Source organism: Anopheles coluzzii, chromosome 2, assembly GCF_943734685.1.
Source record: "Anopheles coluzzii chromosome 2, AcolN3, whole genome shotgun sequence".
NCBI classification, from domain to species: Eukaryota; Metazoa; Arthropoda; class Insecta; order Diptera; family Culicidae; genus Anopheles; species Anopheles coluzzii.
This window is the reverse complement of record NC_064670.1, coordinates 97834979-97856435: the sequence shown is the minus strand read 5'-3', so window position 1 is coordinate 97856435 and position 21457 is coordinate 97834979. Positions and strand designations below refer to the sequence as shown.

Genomic DNA, 21457 nt, shown 5'->3' with positions numbered 1-21457 from the left:
ACACCAGCAAAAGATATTGTGAAGTTCACCACAATGCAGGCAAGTCGAGAAAAGGCTGGCAGCAGCACTAGAACAAACCAATGGGTCTGTATCTGTCGATGCGCTTTACTACTTGCAAGTAAATGTGCAGGAACCTGCAGAGGGGGATGGTTTGTGAAATGCTGCCAGAGCACAAATGCGCCCCATTCCAGAAGCATCGGTTGTGTCTGCTTCAGTGCTGACGATTTTAAATGACCCATCAAGACTTCATCACAAACCACAAACCTGTGTAAAGTCGTCGGTTCTGCAAGTTAAAGTGGAACGAACACGGGAACCAACAGCGTTTTTTGCCTCGTCGTTCATTTTTCATGTTTCAGGCAAACCACGGCAAAATTGATGGAAACTTAAGAGAGGTAGAAAAATAATGAAGAAAAGCATAATACAGATGTCGGCTGCTGTCGGTCCGGCAGGGTAGAAAACCACAAACATTTCCTCGTTCACTATGGGGGGGACCGTTTTGTGCCGGTAAACGTTGTGATCCCTGGAAAGCAAGGCTTGAAAGAGGCAAAACACGCCTTCCGATAGCGATAAGGTTTAAAGATGCTTCGGTTCTGCTAAAGCTCTGCAGTATAGCTGTTGCGCCTTCCTTCCCTCCGGGGTATTAAGCTGTGGTCACACCCTGCATCCATGTGCGCTGAAATGTAAACCTTTTTCACCGGACATCCATCGAAAGATCCTCTCCCCAGTGACCGAGTCCAACCTGCACATGCACAACACACATCGTGCAAGAAGGTGCTGAAGTTGGCTGCTCACGTGTGGTGTTGCCGTAGTACGAAGCGTACGAAGCGCTTGTCCAGAGCATATGGACGCTTTTCCGAAGGAAGGATCGCCTTTGACCGCAGTGCGCTGCAAACCGTACATCCCACACCCGGGTGGGAATTCGTAAAGACCTCACAACGGGACGGGTGAGTCTGAGTCTGAGTCGCCGCCGCCGCCGTCCCCAAGGTGCAAACTCTTCTCGTCTGTGGCACGTTGAAAGCTCTCCCATTTGGCTTTTGCCTCTAACCACCATCCGGGTCTATCGCTCCGGGAAAACAATAGCCCAACCGACCCGTTTTTCCAATGAATCGATTTTTCCCGATAGCCTATTGGGCGGCTTTTTTCTATACCCCTCGGGTTCTTTAATACCGGTCGACCGTGTTCATCTCCTCCGACAAGGTCCTGAGCTGCTGTGCCACACACACAGACAAAAAAGAAGCGTACAAGAAAACAATTTTCCGACCCATTTTCTTGCAATTCTTCCGGTTCCGCTCGATGAAGTAGTCCTCCTCCTCTTTCCCGCTGGACCTCTGGCCTCTTGTTCTTCTCCCTTCTCCGCCTTCCGACTATTCCTGACTTGTCCGAGATCAGCCAAGAGCGTGCGTTTTCATCAGTCGTGCAACCCGCCGCAACTCCCTATTGTAGCATTCTTTCTAAGGCACATCGAACGAAGTTGCCGCAAAATGTGCTGAGTGAAATAATGACAATGAAGCGATAGTTTCAAACCCTCATCCCCCATTTTTTTCCTCCCTCATTCTTCACACCCAGCGCCATCCGACGCCTACACAGTGGCCACTGCGCTAAAGAGACTGATGATGCTCTGGTGAATCATCATAGTTTTTTAATTATCCTGCAGCCTCTTCGGCCTCAAGTCCTCCCACCACCACAGCAACAGTACAGCAGCGCAGTCAATGTGTTGTGTGGGAGCGCATCATCGTTGGGGGAGTTATCTATCTGTGTGTTTTCTTTTTTCTTTTTGCTTGATTTTCAATTTTCCTCTCGAGTTCGGTGGTGTGTGCCTGCCCGTTGTCTGTGGCGCTCCCTTGCCGGTATTTTAACCGCAAGAAAGTTGTCGGTTTTTACCGCAGCTCATTAGTGCCTTTGCACGTCGTCTGCTTCGTCGTCTTCGGCGTGGGCCGCGATGGAGTAGTGGAAAGAAGGAACGGCAGTGGTGGTATTGTGAAGAACACAAACTATTCTTTTTTTTTTGTTTTTTGCAAAAGAAGGTGATAGCCACAAAGCATCAACAGCAGCAGCAGCAGTCCGAAGGAGTTATTATCCACCTAGGGTGTGGGTGTGCGTCTTTCATGCAGAGATGCGACTGTGTTTTCTTCATCCAACATCATCCTGCTTGGACTTTTCAATTTCTTGGAAGAAAGCTTTTTTTTTATTTGCGTTATAGATTGTGAATGTTTTGTTGCATTAAAAGTAGAATCCTTATTTTTATATGAATTTTCCTTTATTTTTACATTTCTACAGGAGCTACTAGTTCTGGTTAGTTGGTGCCGGTAGTTTGCCTGCGCTGATTAATTATCCTTCCTGCAGTTCTTGGTGTTCCTGGCCGGCGGTTGCATCCTTGTGCAAGTGCTTTTCAATGTGGTGCCTAACAAGCAAAACATGGCTGTTTACAAATGATACCTTTCCTCTGTTTTTTCTTCCTTTCTATCTTCAATTTGCAAACAAAAAAGGTAACAAGTTCTCTGGCGTGTCTTCTACAACTCTTTCACCTCCCAAGACAATGATGCCTTGTTATTTTTGTGTTGGCACACTGTGAGCCGTATGTCTCTCTTCCCTTCCTAGTTCAAGAGTTTGCTTTCGATCGGTTTGGCTCGAGGCGACGGCGACGGGTCTTTCGCAAATCGTTTCCCACAATCTCTCTCTCTCGTTGGACCCTTGTTTGAAGAGCGCGAAGAAACCAGCTAAACCGGTGCAGCAAGGGGGTAAAAAAGGATTTCACCCAAGTGTTTTAGCGGAAGAACAGCTTCGAGCTTAGTCAAAACTGAGAAGAACAAAAGAAGAAGCAAAGGAACGCTGAGAAAAGCCAAAGGGAAAGAAAAATAGAGCCAAAGCAAAGACAAACCAGCGCTCACTCCCCAGCTCCAAAAGAAAAAGACCCCGAGAAAGGAACGAAAAAGTTATACTAATATTTGATTTTAATGAAGATGCTTGTGTTGAAAAGTTTGGGCACCAATTTGGGGCTTTTCTTTGTGGGTTTTAGGAATTGGAATGGAAATGGATTGACCGCAGGGGGGAAGTGGGAGTGGAATTAAGGGGGACTTTGGAATGTTTCTCTTCGTCCCGAAGCGGTCGGCTTCGCAGGGTAAAAGTTCGATATGATAGTGTGCTCGATGTGTGTGTGTGTGTGGCAGCTTAGAGAAATAGTTGTGCAAATTGTATGTGGTTTTTTACCTGTCCCTAGAATGTATGTGTGTGTGTTCCATATCCCTTTTGTTTTGAATTTTCCGACATGTGTGCTAATTTGTATCTCCTTTTTCTCTCTCTCTCTCTCTCTCTTTTGTTGCAGAATCCTCGGACCACCGGCCTTACAGCAGGCTGTAAGATCCAGTGAAGGGTTGGTGTGGAATAATCGCCCGATCTACAACTACTGCATGCGCGGCGTCATCACGTGCTTCACCGGCATACGCAAGAAGGACGAACTGGTAAGCACTTTTCCTCCGACCGTCGGTCGGTCGGTCGGTCTCCCTTCACAGTGTAATTTGCGTAATGAAGACGATGAGGACGATGACGACGAGGAGCCGAATTTTTGTGTGAAAGCTGGTTCAGAGGAAGAGTCTATGCTTGTAAATGGGGCGGGTTTGGCGCTTGATTGTGTGTATGTCCTTGTTTGTTTTGGAACGGACAAAGAGACCTACCCCGCCATAATCCCCAGAACAAAACTCGGAGCAAGGGGGAAAATCAATGATGGAAGGTTTCATCCGTTTGTGCCCCAAAAGCTTGATTAGCTCGTTTGTGTGTCTGTGTGATCGTTGGCCAGGTTTTTTTTTTTTGATGGAGAAGCGTAGCATTGGCAAAGGTTAATGGTTGTTGCTACACTGGTTTGGCTTTCCCTTTTCGGAGAGCCGGGCTGCAAGATTTGAACGAAACCCAGCAATTACCCTTTCATTATTGAATTTAGTTCGTCGGCCGTCTCGGTACAAGGGAGAGGATGACCTGGGACACGACCGCCCTTTTTGCGTGCGGATCTCGGCTCTCGGAACCTTTTCTCACCGGTCGTAGAGCTGGAGATTACCAGCGGGCGGAGGGAAGGGAAGTAAGGGGAAAAAGGCTGGATATGCTTACATAATCGATGGTGGTCAGCATTGTTGAACTTGTCCCAAATCTTCTATCCCTGCAGCCAAATGGACAGCTCTTGCCCCTTCAGGTACAACGAACTATTCATCCTTCTTGTCCTCGGCTTTGTGCCTTCCTTCCTTCGGTTCGCAAAAGGGGGAAACAATTTTGCATAATTTCCTTTATTGAGCTTTAGCGGAAAATCGACCTGGCTGGCAGGCAGGCAGGCAGTAGTGCGTACATCTCATCCTGCTTTCGCTGCTCCTCCCTCCCCTTGTTAGTGGACAGTACAAGGTTAGGTAACACGCTGTTGTAACCCCGGTTTGGACCCCGGGCGACAATCGTCGGTTTGTGTGTCGTCAGACATTTTGAGGGGCAGCGGAAAAGGGGGGGGGGGAAGCAAGCGTAGCAAATTGATTCCTGCTGCGATTATTAATCAGCTCGGCCGCTCGGAGTTTGAGTTTGAGCAAAACGTGACAGCAGTCTCCCGGGCTGCTCCGACTCACCGGACATAGCGGAAACGACCAATCGATTCCAAGGATTGAGCTGCTGCTGTCCAGTTGTTTGTGTGTCTCCTCCTTCCTTTGTGCCTGCCGGCTTGTGGAAGGATATTCCACCCAGGATTCTAGGCACCGATGAAGACGTCATTAGTGAAATTGATTATGAAGGCCGCGTGTCCCGTTGTTCCCGTTCGCCTTAACGCTACGATCTGCGAATTGTCGTTCGCTGACAGCCGTCCCCGGCCGCGCTTCCTTACGGATGAGGCCGTTGTCATTACAGTTTTCCCGCTTGCAGGACAGTACGTACGCACCCGCCTCCCTGGAGGTCCTTTTCTCTTCATCGAATTCTCTAACCAGCGCTCTTCGCTCGCAAGGTGTTGGCGAGATTGTTGGTTTTGGTTTGGAGCAAAGAGAGGAGACGCCTTAAATAACACCGCCGCTCCCTATTCTTGGTGAACGTGCTCTGTACCTTATCTCGCCAGGTGCCTTATTTACTTCTGTACTTCGAATTTTGTCCTCCACCTCCTTCTCGTGGGTGGACAATATGATTCCGTTCTCCGGTCACGTGCCTACTGGTTATGGCCTTATTATTATCCTTGCTTGTGGAGTTCGGAATGGGAAACGATTGGGGAGGAGCACACGAGATAATAAGAAGTCCCAGCTCGGTTTGGACAGTGGCAAATTGCAACAACATTCGGGAACGTCAGCATTGGCGGGAAGATGTTGTTGTTGTGTGCTTGATTGGATGTTTTTGAAATCTGTCGGAACCCACCAACCACCAACCATCTTTCATTTCTCCTGTGTGCTGCTGTTCAATTGATGAACGGTTTGCCGCAAAAGAACGCTCTTGCTATGGTGTGTATTTACCGTGTGTGCTTGTCCTCTTCAGCGTCTGGAAACACAAATCCTTCCAATGCCTGAATGAGGACCTGTCATTGGATCCTTGGTGCTGGATAATATTTGATGAATAATAGATGCCAAGCGAGGAGGCGATAGAGCATCTGTGCAACCATACACAATTTGCCAATTCTAACCTCGCTAAGCTGTACTGCTGTAAGGGGTCTACCACAGTCATATATTGGTGGGCGTCATGTAGACATCTTTAATATCTGTAATTCCCCCCCTCGGAACGCGTGTACATTTAATTGCTACTAATTGTTGCTGTTATTTGCCCGGTCGGTGGTGGTGCCTTCAATACAATCAACCGCCGTCGAGCGGCAGGAAGTTGGAACGGCATTGGCACAAGAAATCACTTACAACTCACGCTGCGAAGGAACCCTTGCCTTCGATTTCACTACACCAGTTCTCGATGTGTACATACACGCACAGCCTGAGAGAATGAGATGCTGTGCTGTGTTGTGTGGCGTATATTAAATGAAGTAATATGTTTCCATCCCCTCACTGCGGATCGTAGCTCCTCGTGGTGTGTGTGTTTGTGTGTGTGGTAACCTAAAAATGGCCATCTTCTGTGGTTAGACCATGCCATCTCCGTGCTCCGTGTACCTGTGCAGAATACAAAAGCCCGCAAACCCCTTCCGGCGGCGACGACAACGACGACGGTGGGACACGAATGTAATGAGAATATGTAAAAGAATCAAGGCACGAAAGCACCACGCCACCACGTACACAATAAATGTGATTTTGGGTTAGGTTTTTGCGGGTTTGATAAGGTGTGGTACGCATTTTGTGGTACGATTCGCCTGTGGCACACGAATACACAGTGGCAGTGAAACTGGGAATATTTGGTCGAGGTTGTTTGAATGGAAGGGGTTCAATTTTCGTGACTCATTAGTTTTATTCCGAATGCTCCGGTGTTGTGAATGTGTGACAGCGCAAGGTGTGGTGTACGCCTGTGGTTGGTGATTTTGTATGGCGAAATTATGCTTATTTTAGCAGCTTGTTGTAGGCCACATTGCTACATTCGCTTTGTACATGGCACGTGTACTGATTACTGTGGAGGAGAAGAGGGGGTCTGATCGATCGAGTGAGAGGGAGACTGGTCTTTTCTTTGCTTGTGCTTTGAGCGTAGTTCGTAATTTGCTAATCGTAATTGCTTCATCCATTTTTTTTCTTCTACTTCACAGACACATCTGGTGCATTTGATTCATTCGATGGGCGGCTCGATACGGAAAGGCATGGACACGAAGGTCACCCATTTGATCTGCAACTCTAGCGGAGGCGACAAGTATCGGTAAGTTTCGGCTTAGCAACGCCGTAGCAGTAGCATCAAACACCAGTCAAAACTAAAGACTAACCTTCTTTTGCAACCTTTTTTGTTTTTTGGTTTTAGGTACGCCATGACGTTCCGGTTAGCAATCATACGCCCGAACTGGGTGCTGGAGGCGTGGAAAAACCGGCACGATCCTAACTTTTCCGCCACGATCGAAACGTTCACCAAGCAGCACCGGCTGAAAGCGTTCGAGGGGCAGAAGGTGTGCTTCTTCGGCTTCCCGGAGGAGGAACAGCAGCACATGATCGATGTGCTGCGCACGAACGGTGGCATCCCGACCGATCTGGAAGATCCGGAATGTTCGCATGTGGTAAGTGTGCCCCCTTCCTATACTACCCGGCCGTTGTGTGTGTAAACTGTAGCATGTCGCTTGGTAGGAGAGACACCAAAACTCACGACTAATTGTGTTGCACCTCTATCTCTATCAACGTTATGGGAGCGGAGGTTTTTTTAGCTGGGTTAAAAGGGGAGAGCAGTGGTTAGAATTGTCTCTTCTTTGCTTTCACTGTCTTTTTTGTATCGGATTAACCCAAAACATTTGGGATACATGTCTGTCGCTGCTGTGTACTGGTGGGCCGGTCGTATGTTTTGTAATTGTTGTCTTCATGTGCAGTATATCCTTTTCGAGTGTATATTTGTTCATGTAAATTGTAATTTTAAAATTAACCAACTTTAACGGGCACATAATGCTAGGCTTAAATACACACACGCCACATCAGCTGCATGTTTGGGAAAGCCCGGTTGATCAATTACTGAACTTGAGTGAGCGTTGTTTGCGGAACAGAGAGGCGATAGGGGGTATATCATTAAACATCACAAAAACAGGAAAAGCATTGCGGAGGGAGAAAGGGAAATTAAACCTATCTTGAAAACGAAATGAAATGGCAGCCGTCAAAGTAACAACTACCGTAACAACTAACTTCCGATTCCCAATTCAAACATTTTCAATTTAATCGCACGAAACGCAGGCCTAAATGTCCATAGACAACGAATAGCGCAATATGTGGCGATGTGCATTCCACACCATTCACAACTCCTCCAACTTCCCAATCCATCCGTCCAATCGGCGGCCATACCTGTCCATCAGCAAGCAGCACAACTAACAACTAATTCCCGCACGACGCTTTCTCACCTCACCTCAAGACCACGTGGAAAAATCAACCGCTGAATGGAGTTGGGATAGGGGCATCATATTCAGGGCGAGCGTTATGTTGTGGTTTTCCGTAGAAATCGCGTAAATCACTCCCAGCCTGACAGTGCTTTCGAGGGGGGAATCTGGTCCCGGATGTGGAATTAGCCACCACCAGCAGTAGTAGTTGTACACTCAATAAGTGCCGCTGGCGACTATCGCGCTAATGCCCTTTTAATCGAGTGTGTAATAGGAGCTTACGACATTATCGTTACCCGCCGTCAGTGCACGGACAATCTGTCCCGCCTCTGCCACTTCTTTTCCGTTGGTTGGTCCACCCACCACTCCCTTGCCCCCCCTGTTAGTATGCTGATTAACACGACAATCGGGGTCTGGGGAGGAGAGGATTCCGATCTGGGTGTGTGTCTCTATCGCATGTAGCGTGGATTTCAATTATATTGTTTCAATTATTTAGAATGCCCCCACCTATTACCGACCTCCTCCTAGTCTGCCACCCTCAAGGTAGTCCCCTGTAGAGTACTAGTACCCGATTTAATTTATATGCTGTATAACTTTTCAAATCGCGTCCCGATTGATTTCCATTCTCGCGCGCGCTCACTCGTTTCGCTAGCTACACAGTAAGCGCACACACACACAGACATAGTCACACAGTAATGGATTGGGAAATTTATGACCGGTCAACCCTCCTCTTCGCTCCAGCCACAACTTTACACCAAGCGCGCGTGTGTGAGTGTGTGTGAAAGTGTCGTCCTCGTTCAAAGCTCTCTCTCTGCTGCTGCTCTGGGCGTTTTGATATATGATGCCGGGGTTTACAATTTATTCAAAGTGTAATTAATGGACGGTCCTGGTTGGGTTCCGCTTTTCACATCCCCCCACTTCCTCCCCGCAGTTCATTAGGCTTATCCTTCTCCCACTCCCCCCGCCACACAGGAAGCATACTGTTGAACGTTCTGTGAGGATCCTTCTTATCCTGGTTCCTTCTCTTCCTCCTCACAATATCCTTTTGATAAAAGCGCTACCATGTAGCGCTGCCCGCGGGATGTGTGCATACATGCACACCAGATCCCCCCCGCGTCCGTTTTCCGATGGTCTAAAGCTGGTGAAGTTGGGACCACGCGAATCTGAAAAGCTTTAATTGATTAATTGCTACCATTGCATACACTTCGTCCTAGCGTGTGTGTGTGTGTGCCTTCAATGAGGGAACTTCGGGTGGCGCGTACTGTGTGTGTGTGCGTGCGGTTGATGCGTGGAAAGCTCGTGGTCGCTTCCGAAAAGCGTGCGAGCGTGTGTGGTCGCCCGGGTGTGGGGAGGGATGCGTCCGGTGATTTGTGGTGTGTCCATCAGCGGAAATGGTTAAATAATTGATCATAAATCAGATATCACTGATATCAGGATATTGGGAGCTGTAGGAGGAGGAGGGGTGGGAAATTGGGGCGCGCGGGTGTGTGTGTGTTTGTGCGTCCGATATTATAGATTGTAGTTTGGAGATATGGGCGTACAATGTACAACTGGTTTTGAATATTTTGGCAGCGCTTTGATAGTAGATCAAAGGAAATAGAACCCTCTCAACTTCCCTCCTACCACCTCGCCACTCTCTCTTTCTCCGGGATACTGGGACACGGCCGGTCTGCTCCAAATTGTCCCGCAATAACTGTTTCCAAAAGCTGCATGAACACACCATCGACCATATTAACTCACTTTTGCAGGTAATGCCAAACACGGGCGCACACTTGATCGATGCAACCATGCCGTTGGAGAGTGTTTCACCGAAGAAACTGGCCACCGTTTCACCACCAGGACCAGCAGCAGCAACAGCAGCGGATGTACCTGGGAGCGAAGAGCCAGAAGCGAGGGAGTCGAAGCAGCAGCAACCGCAGGAGAACAATGCCGGAAAGGAAGCCACCGTGGCACTACCGTCCCTGCCGGAAGAGAACGAATCGACGGAAGGAATGGCAGTAGAGCCGGCAGGAAGCCGCAACAATCGGAACGGCGATCACATGCTGAGCATTGCGGAAAATGACAACAATCAGAATCAGTTTGCGGAAAGCAGCACCATCACCCGCCCGGCGGTGCCGTACATTGATGAGGCAGCAGTACCGGAACGAATGCCGGCAGCAACAAACACTGCTGCACCAAAGCAGGACGGCATCGTGCTTACATCCGGCGAAGCGAACGAATTTCTCAACCCGAACAATCTTTCGCCCATTTTAAAAACCGAACGGGGCGGCGGCAGCATGGTGGACGAGTCGTTCCGCCGGATCGTGGAGGAGAAGGACGAGGACGACGAGGACGACGATACGATGGACGATTACGTGATCGCTAGCCGGGAGGCGTACAAGCGCAAACGGCAGGAGGATAGCTTCGACGACCCGTCGCTCCTGTCGGTGGACATTTCGATCGCATCGACCGTCGGTGGCGCCACCAATGGTGGTGGTGGTGCCCTACTACTGCACGGCGGTTCGGCCAAAAAGCCGAAGCTGACGCGGACGGGCTCGATTACGCGCGGCATACGGCGTAGCATGAGCTTTGCCGCGATCAAGACGCCGATCAAGACGATGCTGCGGTCGCGCCGCAGCTCGGTCGACCCGAACGCGTCGAACGCGTCGATCAACAACACGATCGAGGCGACGTTCAACGAGTCGATCAAGAAGCCGGTGAAGGAGAAGCTGCGCAGCATCCGGGACAAGATCACGAAGAGCGGCAAGAAGGACTGCACGCCCAAGACGATCAAGGGCCGGGGTTTGATCACGACGGCCAATCTGGACAGCCTGAAGCAGGTGTGCAACTTCAAGTCGGTGGATGGCGGGAAGGCGGCCGCGGTAGTGCCGGCCGGACCGCACACGCCCGAGCAGTGCAAGGATCGGAGCGAGGTGGACTTCAAGACGCCGGTCGCGCCGGTTGCCGGCGCCAGCTTCGGCGGGCTGAACGGTCCCGCTGCGAAGATGCTGACGCGCAGTCGGGGCAAGATTGGGAGCTGTTTGGCGAAAGGTGCAGCAACACTGCAGCAACGCCACTCGATCGCGTCGATTGGTGGTGCAGGAGCGGATGGGGAGGATACGCTGATGGAGCTGGACGAGGAGGAGGCGGCTAAGGCTGCGAATGCCGTTGCTCCGATGGCGATCGACGAGGAGGAGCAGGGAAAGAATGTCGATGCCGTCGGCGCCGGCGTTGGTTCGGAAGATGCAGACATGATGCCGGTATTTATATAGCAGCACCTTCTTCGTAATGTCCCGATTGATCTCTCTCCCAAGTCCTTGCAACCTCTCACCCTGTACTGTTTCTCGATTCGATCAGAGTATGTGAACGGGCCTTCTGATGAGATCCCCAAAACCCCAGTAGTATCAAGCATCCCTCCCGGTATATCTTTAGTGTAATCTAGCACACATCACTTGGTGGTAATTCCTTTATTAATTATTGTGCCTTAGAGATCGACTCCAAGCGATTTGTTGAACAGAATTCTGATTTGTTGTGGACGATAGACGATTTTGTATGTAGGTGTATGCGAATGTCTGAAACCAATTTCACCTGAGGGTGCGCTCGACAGGAAGAGAGTGAAGATATTTCCCTTTTGCTGTTTCCCCATTATGAAAAGGGGACGGGGTAGGAATCGAATTAATTGAAAGGAGAAAACTACAGTAAGCCCACTAATTGCTTTGTCGATCGTGTGTGTGTGTGTGTGCGTGTGTTTGTGTGACGGCAAAGCGAACAGATCCAATTACGAGTTACGAGATGGTTTTAAGTGAGTCTCCTCCCTCACCATCCCCAACCGACTCAGCCAACCCAACAATGGACTCTGAACGATTGCTCACCGCTCTCCTGTGCATAAGTCGTCCAAGGATCACTTCTTCGGGTTCGGACTTTCTGCCCGCCAGACCATACATGAGTCGGGAGGAGCATTGTGTGCTGCCCGGTCCGGCTGGCCGGCGGCAATCACTTAATCTGGATTATCCGGATGTTACTCCGAATCCGAACCCTCCGGGGGTGGGGGGTTCCAGTGTAAGCTCGTCGGTCTAGTTGTGAGAGAGAAGCGGGTTTCGGGGTAGAACAAGGCGATGATGCTCTGTGTTCTCAGCCGTGTTTCGGTATTCTTTTTTTTTGGCATTTATTTCGCAATGCTTTAATGTCTGCTAACCTGTGGGATATGTTGTTGCTGGTACAGGAATTGTGCTCAATTGGTAGTTTTTGTTCTCTCCCTCTTTCTCTTTTCCCGCGTTTTGTACAAGCGTGTTCGCGCGCAGCCATGCATTGTTGTAATTCCTTTCTTCGGGTGGAGAATTAAACAGTTGTTTTGTGTAATGCTTTCGTGATTTTCGTGATTGCATTGCACGATGTGTATTGTATAAAGCTTTGTTCGGATGTTTAATCTTTTATTGTGGCATTGTCCTTTAGAGGTTATGAGCATTCAATTATAGCTTTTTTGTGATTTTTCAAACATTTTGAACTGGAAGAAATGAGTAATATAAGGGTTTTTTTACTTGATTTCGCAAGCGTAGCAACGTTTAACGCAACCGCAGCAATTGACAGGACAACGGCTTCAGTTGTTTTCGGAACGTCATCATGCGTAAGACAACCTATCGCAAGCGCGGTACACAAAGGCTGTTGCGACTTGAAACAATCATTTAACCAGCGCTTGTAAACGTGTTCAAAGTAATGCATACAACCGAAAGTACAGAATTAGATTAAGTGTTTGTTCCTTATAATTGTAAATTAATATAAAAAAATATTTTTTTTAAATTTTTGCTAAAATTTCTAAAAAACTTGTAAACAACCCTGTTTTCAAGCTGTCAATTGCCCTGAATCCGTTTATACACGTGTAGTTGGATACTTACCTACGCAATACGCAACACTGGAATTGTGATATTGTGTGCCATGCTTGCGATTTCAAGTGCAAATGTTGTTTTAAGCGTGATGACGCTCCGAAAACAACTGATGCGCTTGTGCTGTTAAATGCTGTACTTGTGTTAAAAGTTGCTAGGCTCGTGAAATCAACAAAACAAAACCTTGAAATATATAAGAAAAGGAGTATTAATCAAAAATACACAACAATAGTAAGGAGTTATAAAATGAATAATACAAACAATTATAAAGTAGGAGAAAACAATGATAACATCTGCTTCCAACATATACGTATATGTCTGAATCACAAATCAATATGTTAGAAGAGGAAAATATAGTAACACAGTAAAAAGCAGTAGAATAAATTAATTTTATTCACAGTGTCGCACGATCGCATGCACAATGTAGAGTGTAGATTTGGTGGCGGCCGGTGGTGGTGGATAGAAAGGGAAGGTGGAAGGAGGTAGGGTAGGGTGTGGCTGTTGTTTTTGTTTCATTCCGATTCGTTATCATTCCCCCCCCCCCTCCTCTTTGCTTTCCATCTAATTTGAAAAGCGAAATATTCACCCAACCAACCAAACCCAGCCCCTCGACACAGACAATATACAACAATTGCTCACTCACTCGTTGATCGCGTTGATATTCATTATTGCAATTTCTATACATTTCCCGTCGTTTGTTTTTGGTGTCCGTTTTTGGGGGTGTTTTTTTTCTCCCCCCAAAAAGATGTGATGTGTTGTTGTTCTTCACACACACCCACACACACACGCACATTGTTTTGCATTAGGCTGACGTTTTTTTATCCCTCTTTCCATTTTTCAATATACAACTATATAAACATCATTGTCACTAACCGGGCGTCTCCATCAATGTCGTTGCTTTTTGACGTGTCGTGTCGTGTTTCCAATTGGAATAAAAAAAGGCATGGCAAAATCCTACTGGATGCGATTTCCGTTTTGTACCCAGATACACGCACACAAAAAAGAGCGGATACACGGAATAAATGGGAAAAAGTGGGATATATGTATTTTTTTTTTATTTGTGCAATTTAAAGCACGACAATGAATGCACAAAAATCCATTCAAGAAGGGCTTGTTGAGGCCGGCGAGTGAAGCTGCTTAATAAAACAATGAAAAATCGCTGCGCGGATGGCACCCCACGGAAAGAGGCTTTTTACACACACACACACACACACACACACACACACACACACAAATACACACAGAAGTGGCAGACAAAATGTGATTTGTGCGTTTCGGAAAAGCGCACTTTTCACGCGCACTCAAACTCTGGAACTGCTGCTGCTGCTGCTGCTGGTTGGGCAATGTTGAGGATAAAATGGGTACCCAGCAACAACAAAAAACCCTTGTTTCACACTTTCTCTCCTACCATACTACCAGGAAGTTTGTATTGCGAACGGAACGGGCGTAAAATAGTAATAAAAAATACAAGAATTTTACCACTTTTATATCAAAAGCGTGGGATTAAATTTCGCCCATTTCCACTTGCATTAACGGTGGTGGTATAATTGCATTGTGCCTTTTGTGTCTCTCTTTATATTCCGTTTCGTCTGTTAAAGCTGCTCATGTGCACTTTTTCTGCCTTGCATTCCAAACCCTCTTTTTAAAATTAAGCTCAATAACAACCTTTATTTGTAAGATGCGTTGCTTATTGTTTCTTTCCGCGTGCACACAAGTCTCGGTGCTTTGAATGCCTAAATTTCTGTGCCACAATGAAACAAGGCACGCGTGACAACAGAATGTTAACAAAAGTCAACCACCAGCGATACCCCGCTGGGGGATAATTATTTTTTCCACCTTCTACTACTTGCTTTCATTTTACAAATTGATATTTATTCGCAAGTGAAGTGAATACTATAAATTGAAACTCTCTAGGACAGAAAGATGGAGTTGCGAAACCGAGGGGAAAGAGTGAAAAGCGACGCCCATTGATTGGATGATCGTTATCATCGGTCGGGGTCAACCTGTTGAAGTGTGCATAGCTTTTTGATGTATGATTGGGGGAATTTTATTTTATTTTATTTTTTTTTTCCTGTTTGGTTGTGTTCTTTTCTCTCTCTCTCTCTTTCTCTCAATCGAAAATGGGAATGCAATTGAAATGCAACAAAAAAGGGGAGAAAAAATGCAACAGCAACCATTTCGACACCTTGTTGGCTTATTTTAACACCTCGCCACACCATCAACACCGTTTCCTTTCTCCCTCCCCCCTCCCCCTCCACTCGCTCGTCATACCTGTCCACCGCCGTCCCACACCATACTCCCAAACCGTTGCCGGGTACCGTTCCAGCCATGGCCCGTTTTTGATTTTTAATTTATGCTCATTGCATTTTTATGTGCCTTTAAATGGTTCTCACCACCACCACCACCCTCCTAGTGCGCCTGGCGAAGTCAGGTGGTTTTTGTACAATTTTTACCTTTTATTTTGGTTTTTTTTACTTTGGTTTCGACGGTTCACTTCCGAATCAAGTAAAATCAAATTTCTTTTAACGACTGATTCATCCGGAATCACTTACCATCTCTCCCCCCTGCACTCTGTTGGTTGTGATGGGAGAAGTGCAGAATAAAAGAGAGAGAGGGGGAGAAAACATACCGTTAAATTGGCAGTTGCATCACCGGGCACACCTGTCCTTCAGCGGGTGTGCGAGTTGGGGTTTTTGCATATTTTGGAACATATGTGTCGACCGACCGACCGACCGGAACACACTGTTCATCATATCCCTTCTCTTCCCGGCGTGCACAGTGTCCGGTCATCCATCATTTATGCATCCATTTGGATAATGTTTAATTCCCAATCGATGAATGACACTTAAAAACTATATACCGGGCGGTGCGGTGGCAGGGATGGGGAAGGAGTTGCACCGTGACGTTTGTACTGCTTCGCGTCGTTTTTTTCTCTCTTCTTCTTCTGTGTGCGATGTGTGCATCCCAATAAAGCTGATGAAATTTCCATCAAGTGCATGAATACGAGAGTAATTCGAGTGGCGGCGGCGGCGGCGGCACTGTGTGCTTCATCCATTTTAGTGCAGTGAGGGGAGGGGGGATGGAAAAGGTTGCTTTTCCAGAGCCATCGTCGGGCATTATTTAATATATCGCATTTGGGTGCCATTGGGCCATCACGCATTACTCTACGCATATCGTCGTATCGTCATATCACCACAACAAATCTTAATCCTATTACATTTTGCTTTAAGTGTGCCATTTTCCCCTGTCCGATAAGGCAATACGACGCCGCGTGGTGTTTGCAGGTTAATAATTGACTAACATTTTGGTGTTAATAATTTATAGTTTTCCTTTCATGCTTGATTTACACTAACTAACCTTTAACACAACAGTGTACTACATAATGATTTAGTTTTCCTTCTCTTTTTCCTCTAGAAGATAGCAGCTTTGCTTCCACTTTAAACATTTAAAGCTTTTTTTTTCATTTTTTTATACAATAATTTCTCACCATATGTGTGTCCTTTTGTTTCTCTCTCTTCCCTTGAACCCCCGCTGGTACCACCTCCCCTTCCATGACAGGTGGTGGATGAGCACGTCGTTCAGGCGAAACCGGAAACGAAGAACAAAAACACCCACATCGTCAAGGCCGACTGGTTCTGGTACACGATCCAGGCAGGCTATGCGAACGAGTGCGACTATCTGTTTGCGGACGTAAGTGTTGTTACCATCGTTTGTGTTTGATTCTTTTTTGTGTGTGTGTCCCTTCTTCTGTGTCAGTGCACATTAAAACACCCTTACTTTATTTAATGTTTATTTTGTACTATCTTTAACACTCCCTCTCGGTTCCCGGGGCGCGCGCGTGTGCAATACAGTATTTGGAGAGCATAGCGCACACACCGGTCGTGGATCGGCGCGATTCGCTGCCGGTCAGCTTCAACAAGCGCAAACGGAAGCGCCTCTCGCAGCGAACGCCGGCGGACGGTGGTAGCGGCGGGACGCCGCTCGGTGTCGGCAAACGGCGCTCGTCCGTGTCCGATGCCGGGCTGCTGTCCGTGTCCGGCAGCTTCCTGGACTGCACGGTCAGCCCGGACAAGCATGAGAGCAGCAAGAAGAACGCCATTCCCGATTCGGCCAAAGCGTCCGCCGACCAGCAGCAGCAGCAGCAGCAGCAGCAATCGGCCAAAACGCAGTCGATGCGGCACAACCACTTTATGGACTTTTTCCACACGGAATCGAACTACGTCGGCATACTGGACACGATCGTGAAGGTGGGTGGGAGAGAAGAGGAGGAAAGCGAAGATTGATATTTCTATTCATCGTTTCATGTTTGTCGATTTTTTTGTTACCAGCTTTTTAAGGAACCGCTCGAAGAGATGGTGGAGAATGAAAATCGGCTGCTGAACAAATCGGAACTGCGGTCCATCTTTGGCAACTTTCTACCGATCCACGACGTGCACAAGCGGATGCTGGACCGGCTGAAGGCGATACACGCCTGCTGGAGCGAGGAGGTGCTGATCGGGCAGATCGTGCTGGACCATCGGGACGATCTGCTGAAGGCGTACCCGCCGTACGTGAACTTTTTCGAGCAGATGAAGGAAACGCTCGTCCAGTGCGATGCGACCAATCCGCGGTTTCATGCATTCCTCAAAATTAATCAGGCGAAGCCGGAGTGTGGCCGGCAGTCGCTGCAGGATCTGATGATACGGCCGGTGCAGCGATTGCCCAGCATCAGCCTGCTGCTTAATGGTAAGCGTGTTGCCGTCGTACTCTGTGGTGCAAGTAGTGAAGCGTGTGGCGTATATCATTGTCCCTTCTTCTCCTTCTATCCACCCCACCCTATTTGTAGACATATTGAAGCACACCGGCAAAGCGAACCCGGACCACAAAAAGCTGGACGACGCGCTGAAAGCGATCCGGGAGGTGATGACGTACATTAACGAGGATAAGCGCAAAACGGAGGGACAGATGGCAATGTTTGACATTTTCAACGATATTGACAACTGTCCGGTATGTGTGTGTGTGTGTGTGTTGTGCCTGTGTGCTAATTTTCCGGCTCGATTGGTTCTGCCTTCCTACTTTTGTTGTTGTTGTTTGTTAATTTTCAACCAATTATGTTTTTTCCCCCTCTTTCTCCGTTCATCCAGCCTCATCTCGTCTCGTCCCATCGTAGCTTCGTGTCGCGGTGCGAGGTGACCGAGCTGTCGGACAGTCTGAGCGGGCGGGGCGACCCGCTGGTACTGTTTCTGTTCAGCGATACGCTCGAGGTGTGCAAAAAGCGCTCCCGGGTGTTCAATAATGTGAAGTCGCCGAACACGAACAGCCTCAATCTGACGCGGTCGTCCTGCGCGACGACGAAACCGTACAAGCACGTGAAGCTGATGCCGCTCAGCACGGTCCAGCTGGTGGTGAACATCGTGGACAGTCCGCGCGCCTTCATGCTGAACTGCCGCGAGCTGGCCCAGAACGCGAAGGACCGCCAGTACTCGTTCAACATTGCGGACGAGGAGCAGGACAAGCTGCTCTACCTGAAGAGCCTGTCGAAGCAGATGGCGGAGAACGCGTGCCGGACGGATGCGGGCCACTTTCTGATCAACAGCACCGCGGACGAGGTGGACATCGACGTGAGCGACATTAATGTGGGCACGCTGTCGAAAGCGTTCAAAATCGCTTCCAAGACGCGGATGAAGGTGCGTCGTTGCTCCGTTGGCTCGTTCGTTCGATAAAGCGCGAGAGGGGTGATTTCAGTTCTTTTATTTGAACGTTTCTTTTTTCCTTTCTCTTGCCACAGGTCGGCCGTGTGTTTTCGTTCAACAAAACGCCCTCGAAGCTGAAGCGCACCGTGTCCACGATGATGCCGTCGCCGTTTGGCAGTACGCAGTCACTGACGCCCGCCTCCCAGCTGGCACAGATGAAACTGGCAAGCTGTACGAATTTAAATGTAATGTTGCGACACCACCATCACCATCCTTCCTACACTCCTGTATATTTGCTCTCTTGTGCACTATTAGTAGCGTAGTGTAGTGCAACTTTTGCTTGAAAGTCGCGTGTACACTGTGATTGCGGAAGGTCGATAATTGTGTCACTTTCCGGGATTGCTATTGAAGGATTTTTATTCAGTCAAAATGTTGCCTTTTGCAACAGAGCGGCGTTGTGCATTATCAAGCACTTGACGCGGGGTCAAGCCCTAAAGCATACGCGAAGCATTGTATAAAAATCCTTTTAGTCGTGTCCCGTCGAGCTCTCTCAAACGTTGCACAACACTGATTTTGATTCGTTTTCGGGGTTTTTTTCGGGTATTTGTATTTAAAATTAATCATCATTCGTTTTGTTTGTTTCTCCCCGCGGTACACAGGAGGTTTGTGAGGAAGGAGCCGACTCGAACGGATCGTCACCCTCGTCCTCCAAGCTGGTGGCGCCGATGTCCGTGCAGCCGACGCGCAAAAACAAAAATCCACCCATATCGATTGGCGCCCTTCGACCCCTATAGAAGGCTGCTTGATCCGCTTTAAAGCATCGACACAGAGAGAGAAGGAGGGTTGGAACGCGATGGTATTGTACAGTTGGACAGTTGTGTACCGATTGTGATTGCGAGTGCGGTATTGTTCGAGCGCTATAAGGCGGTTAATGCTGCTGATGCTATTCGAAATTTATGTACATATTATAATCAACAGATTAGTAAGTTATAACATGATCGAATCGAATTGCGCGCTACCATGCCATGCAGATTTTGGGAAGCAGGATCGTTGTTTCCCTCTGTTCAAAATTACGAGCCGTACGATATGTATGTGTGCATTGTCAATACTTTTTTTCTTAATTGATTTGTAGTCTTACACTTATGGTATCAATAATCATCCTTTAGTTTTAACGCTTGCTGGCAGTTGCATGGCAGTTTTTCCTTTCACTGTGTCACGCCGGACGCTCGGTCGATCCGAGTCAAAAGGGAGACGGTGGGATAGATTTTGACCGGATAGAACAAGCGCGCACAACAAACAAACTACTTTTTTATGTTAAGGTGTTTAAGGGAAGAGTTTTACGGGCAAAGATTTCAGCACGAACGCGTCATCGAACGCGTGTGTGCAGGGGTAGCTAGCTATGCAGCTGTGGGAAGGTTATAAAGCAATATAACAGGTTAAAAAATGGCAATGGTGTGGTGTCCCTCTCACAGAATTCCTCTGGTAAGCAGGAAGGTGGTGCAGATGGGAGAGAGAAAATAGAAGCGCGCAAGAGTAGAGCGTATAGTTTGCTTGTTTTTTTCCCCCGAAGCAAGTGGTGAATGCAACAAATGCTAGGACGAATAGAAATAAAGAAACCTCTTCGAAGGTTGGGTGGTTTCGTGTACTTTTGGCGAGCGCACCCGCTAACCGTACCCACGAATGTATAAGTACCCATTTTGTAACTATTGTGAATGTTTTATTGTGCAGCAGAGAAGAATGGCGGTGAACGAAAGAAAACAAACTGTTTGTGGGTCAAAAAAATCGCTCGCAATGTGTTACAACAACCAAACGCATCCCAGGAAGGAAGGAATTCAACCAAAACACACACACACACTCACATCTGGAGACAATGGCACTAGATATTGATTCAACGCTTTCTCTTGTTGCAAACGGAAAACAATAAACCACACAAATACACACACATATACGTGTACGTGAAGAAAGAAAAAAAAGAAAGCATCGAAGAAAGAACAAAAAAAAAACAACTGGTAAGCAAACAATCGTGAAGAGCAACACAAAAGGTCCTGCATTGGTAGCTATAATGCTTTCGCCTGGTGAAAAGAACCGGATAATAAATGTAACAAACAGAGAGGAAACATAGCAAGAAAATAGAAATGGCCCGAAACACCGAAAGTATGGTTTTCCGGAGCGTGCAAGAAGAGAGGACAAATAAAAAAAAAAGACGCAACACTAACTGTAAGTACAGCACCACTACTATGGCGTGAAAGAAAATGGATTCGTCCCGGAAGTGGTGATATGGAAAGAAGGGGGAAAAAAGCTGGAGGGGAGGCAAAGATAAAAACTAAACTAAAAAATCAAGAACTTTTGCTATCGTTTCAGGTATGGTTACTTTTTCAAGGTTATGAAAAGCGCACAACCTTTAAGAAAGGGGGAAAAAACAACCAAAAGCAAGCAAACAACATGATAGTGAGAGGAGTGCAACAAAAAAAAACCTCTTTTTGTGCCACATTTTTTCTCCTTTTTTGCCCGCTCTCTCTCTCTCTCTCTCTCTCTGCTGTGTGCTGCTGTGCATCACCATCATCACCGTGTGGTGCTGGCGCTGTAGACCGTTAGGATGTGTACTTTTTCTGTAAAGATTTCCGGGACTTTTGCGCCCCAGCGTTGGTAGGACCAGAGGGAGAGAGAGTGTTTTGCGCCATTTATCCACGCGCGTTACAGGCGTCTGTGTTTGTTTTTTTTCTGCTATTTTACTTGTGTTTGTGTGGTGCACATGAATGAGGGGTGTTGAGATTACACGTTAAAAGAGTGCCGGATATCCGGGTTGTTGGGGAAGAGGGGGAGGGCGGGATGTAGTTTTAAACGACGCCGGGGACGAACGCGTTAGCATGACCCGCGTATCAGGTGGGTCAGGCTTTTGTGCTGCGCTTCTTACGTACGGCGCGTGATTATAATGCGATAATCGTTGAGGTGAAGTTTAATTGAATTTACCACATGATGGGGATGTAGGTGAGCGAGTG

General features: G+C 47.7%; 1 protein-coding gene across 4 annotated transcripts in view; it reads left to right on the top strand.

Moving 5' to 3' along the window:
• The window catches only part of LOC120949411 (protein ECT2), an 81431-nt gene extending 61266 nt beyond the window's left edge, over positions 1-20165 (top strand). For 2 of the 4 annotated variants that reach the window (XM_040366682.2, XM_040366680.2), the window contains exons 3-13: positions 3323-3458; positions 6674-6780; positions 6880-7129; positions 9676-11166; positions 16345-16476; positions 16638-17033; positions 17115-17511; positions 17612-17772; positions 17910-18452; positions 18554-18703; positions 19118-20165. In XM_040366682.2, coding sequence (XP_040222616.2) covers positions 3323-3458; positions 6674-6780; positions 6880-7129; positions 9676-11166; positions 16345-16476; positions 16638-17033; positions 17115-17511; positions 17612-17772; positions 17910-18452; positions 18554-18703; positions 19118-19252 — 3898 coding nt within the window. In that variant the 3' untranslated portion in view covers positions 19253-20165. The remainder of the gene's footprint in view (positions 1-3322; positions 3459-6673; positions 6781-6879; positions 7130-9675; positions 11167-16344; positions 16477-16637; positions 17034-17114; positions 17512-17611; positions 17773-17909; positions 18453-18553; positions 18704-19117) is intronic. The other 2 variants (XM_040366683.2, XM_040366684.2) reach the window with 2 other exon arrangements.
• The last annotated feature ends 1292 nt before the right edge of the window (positions 20166-21457 follow it).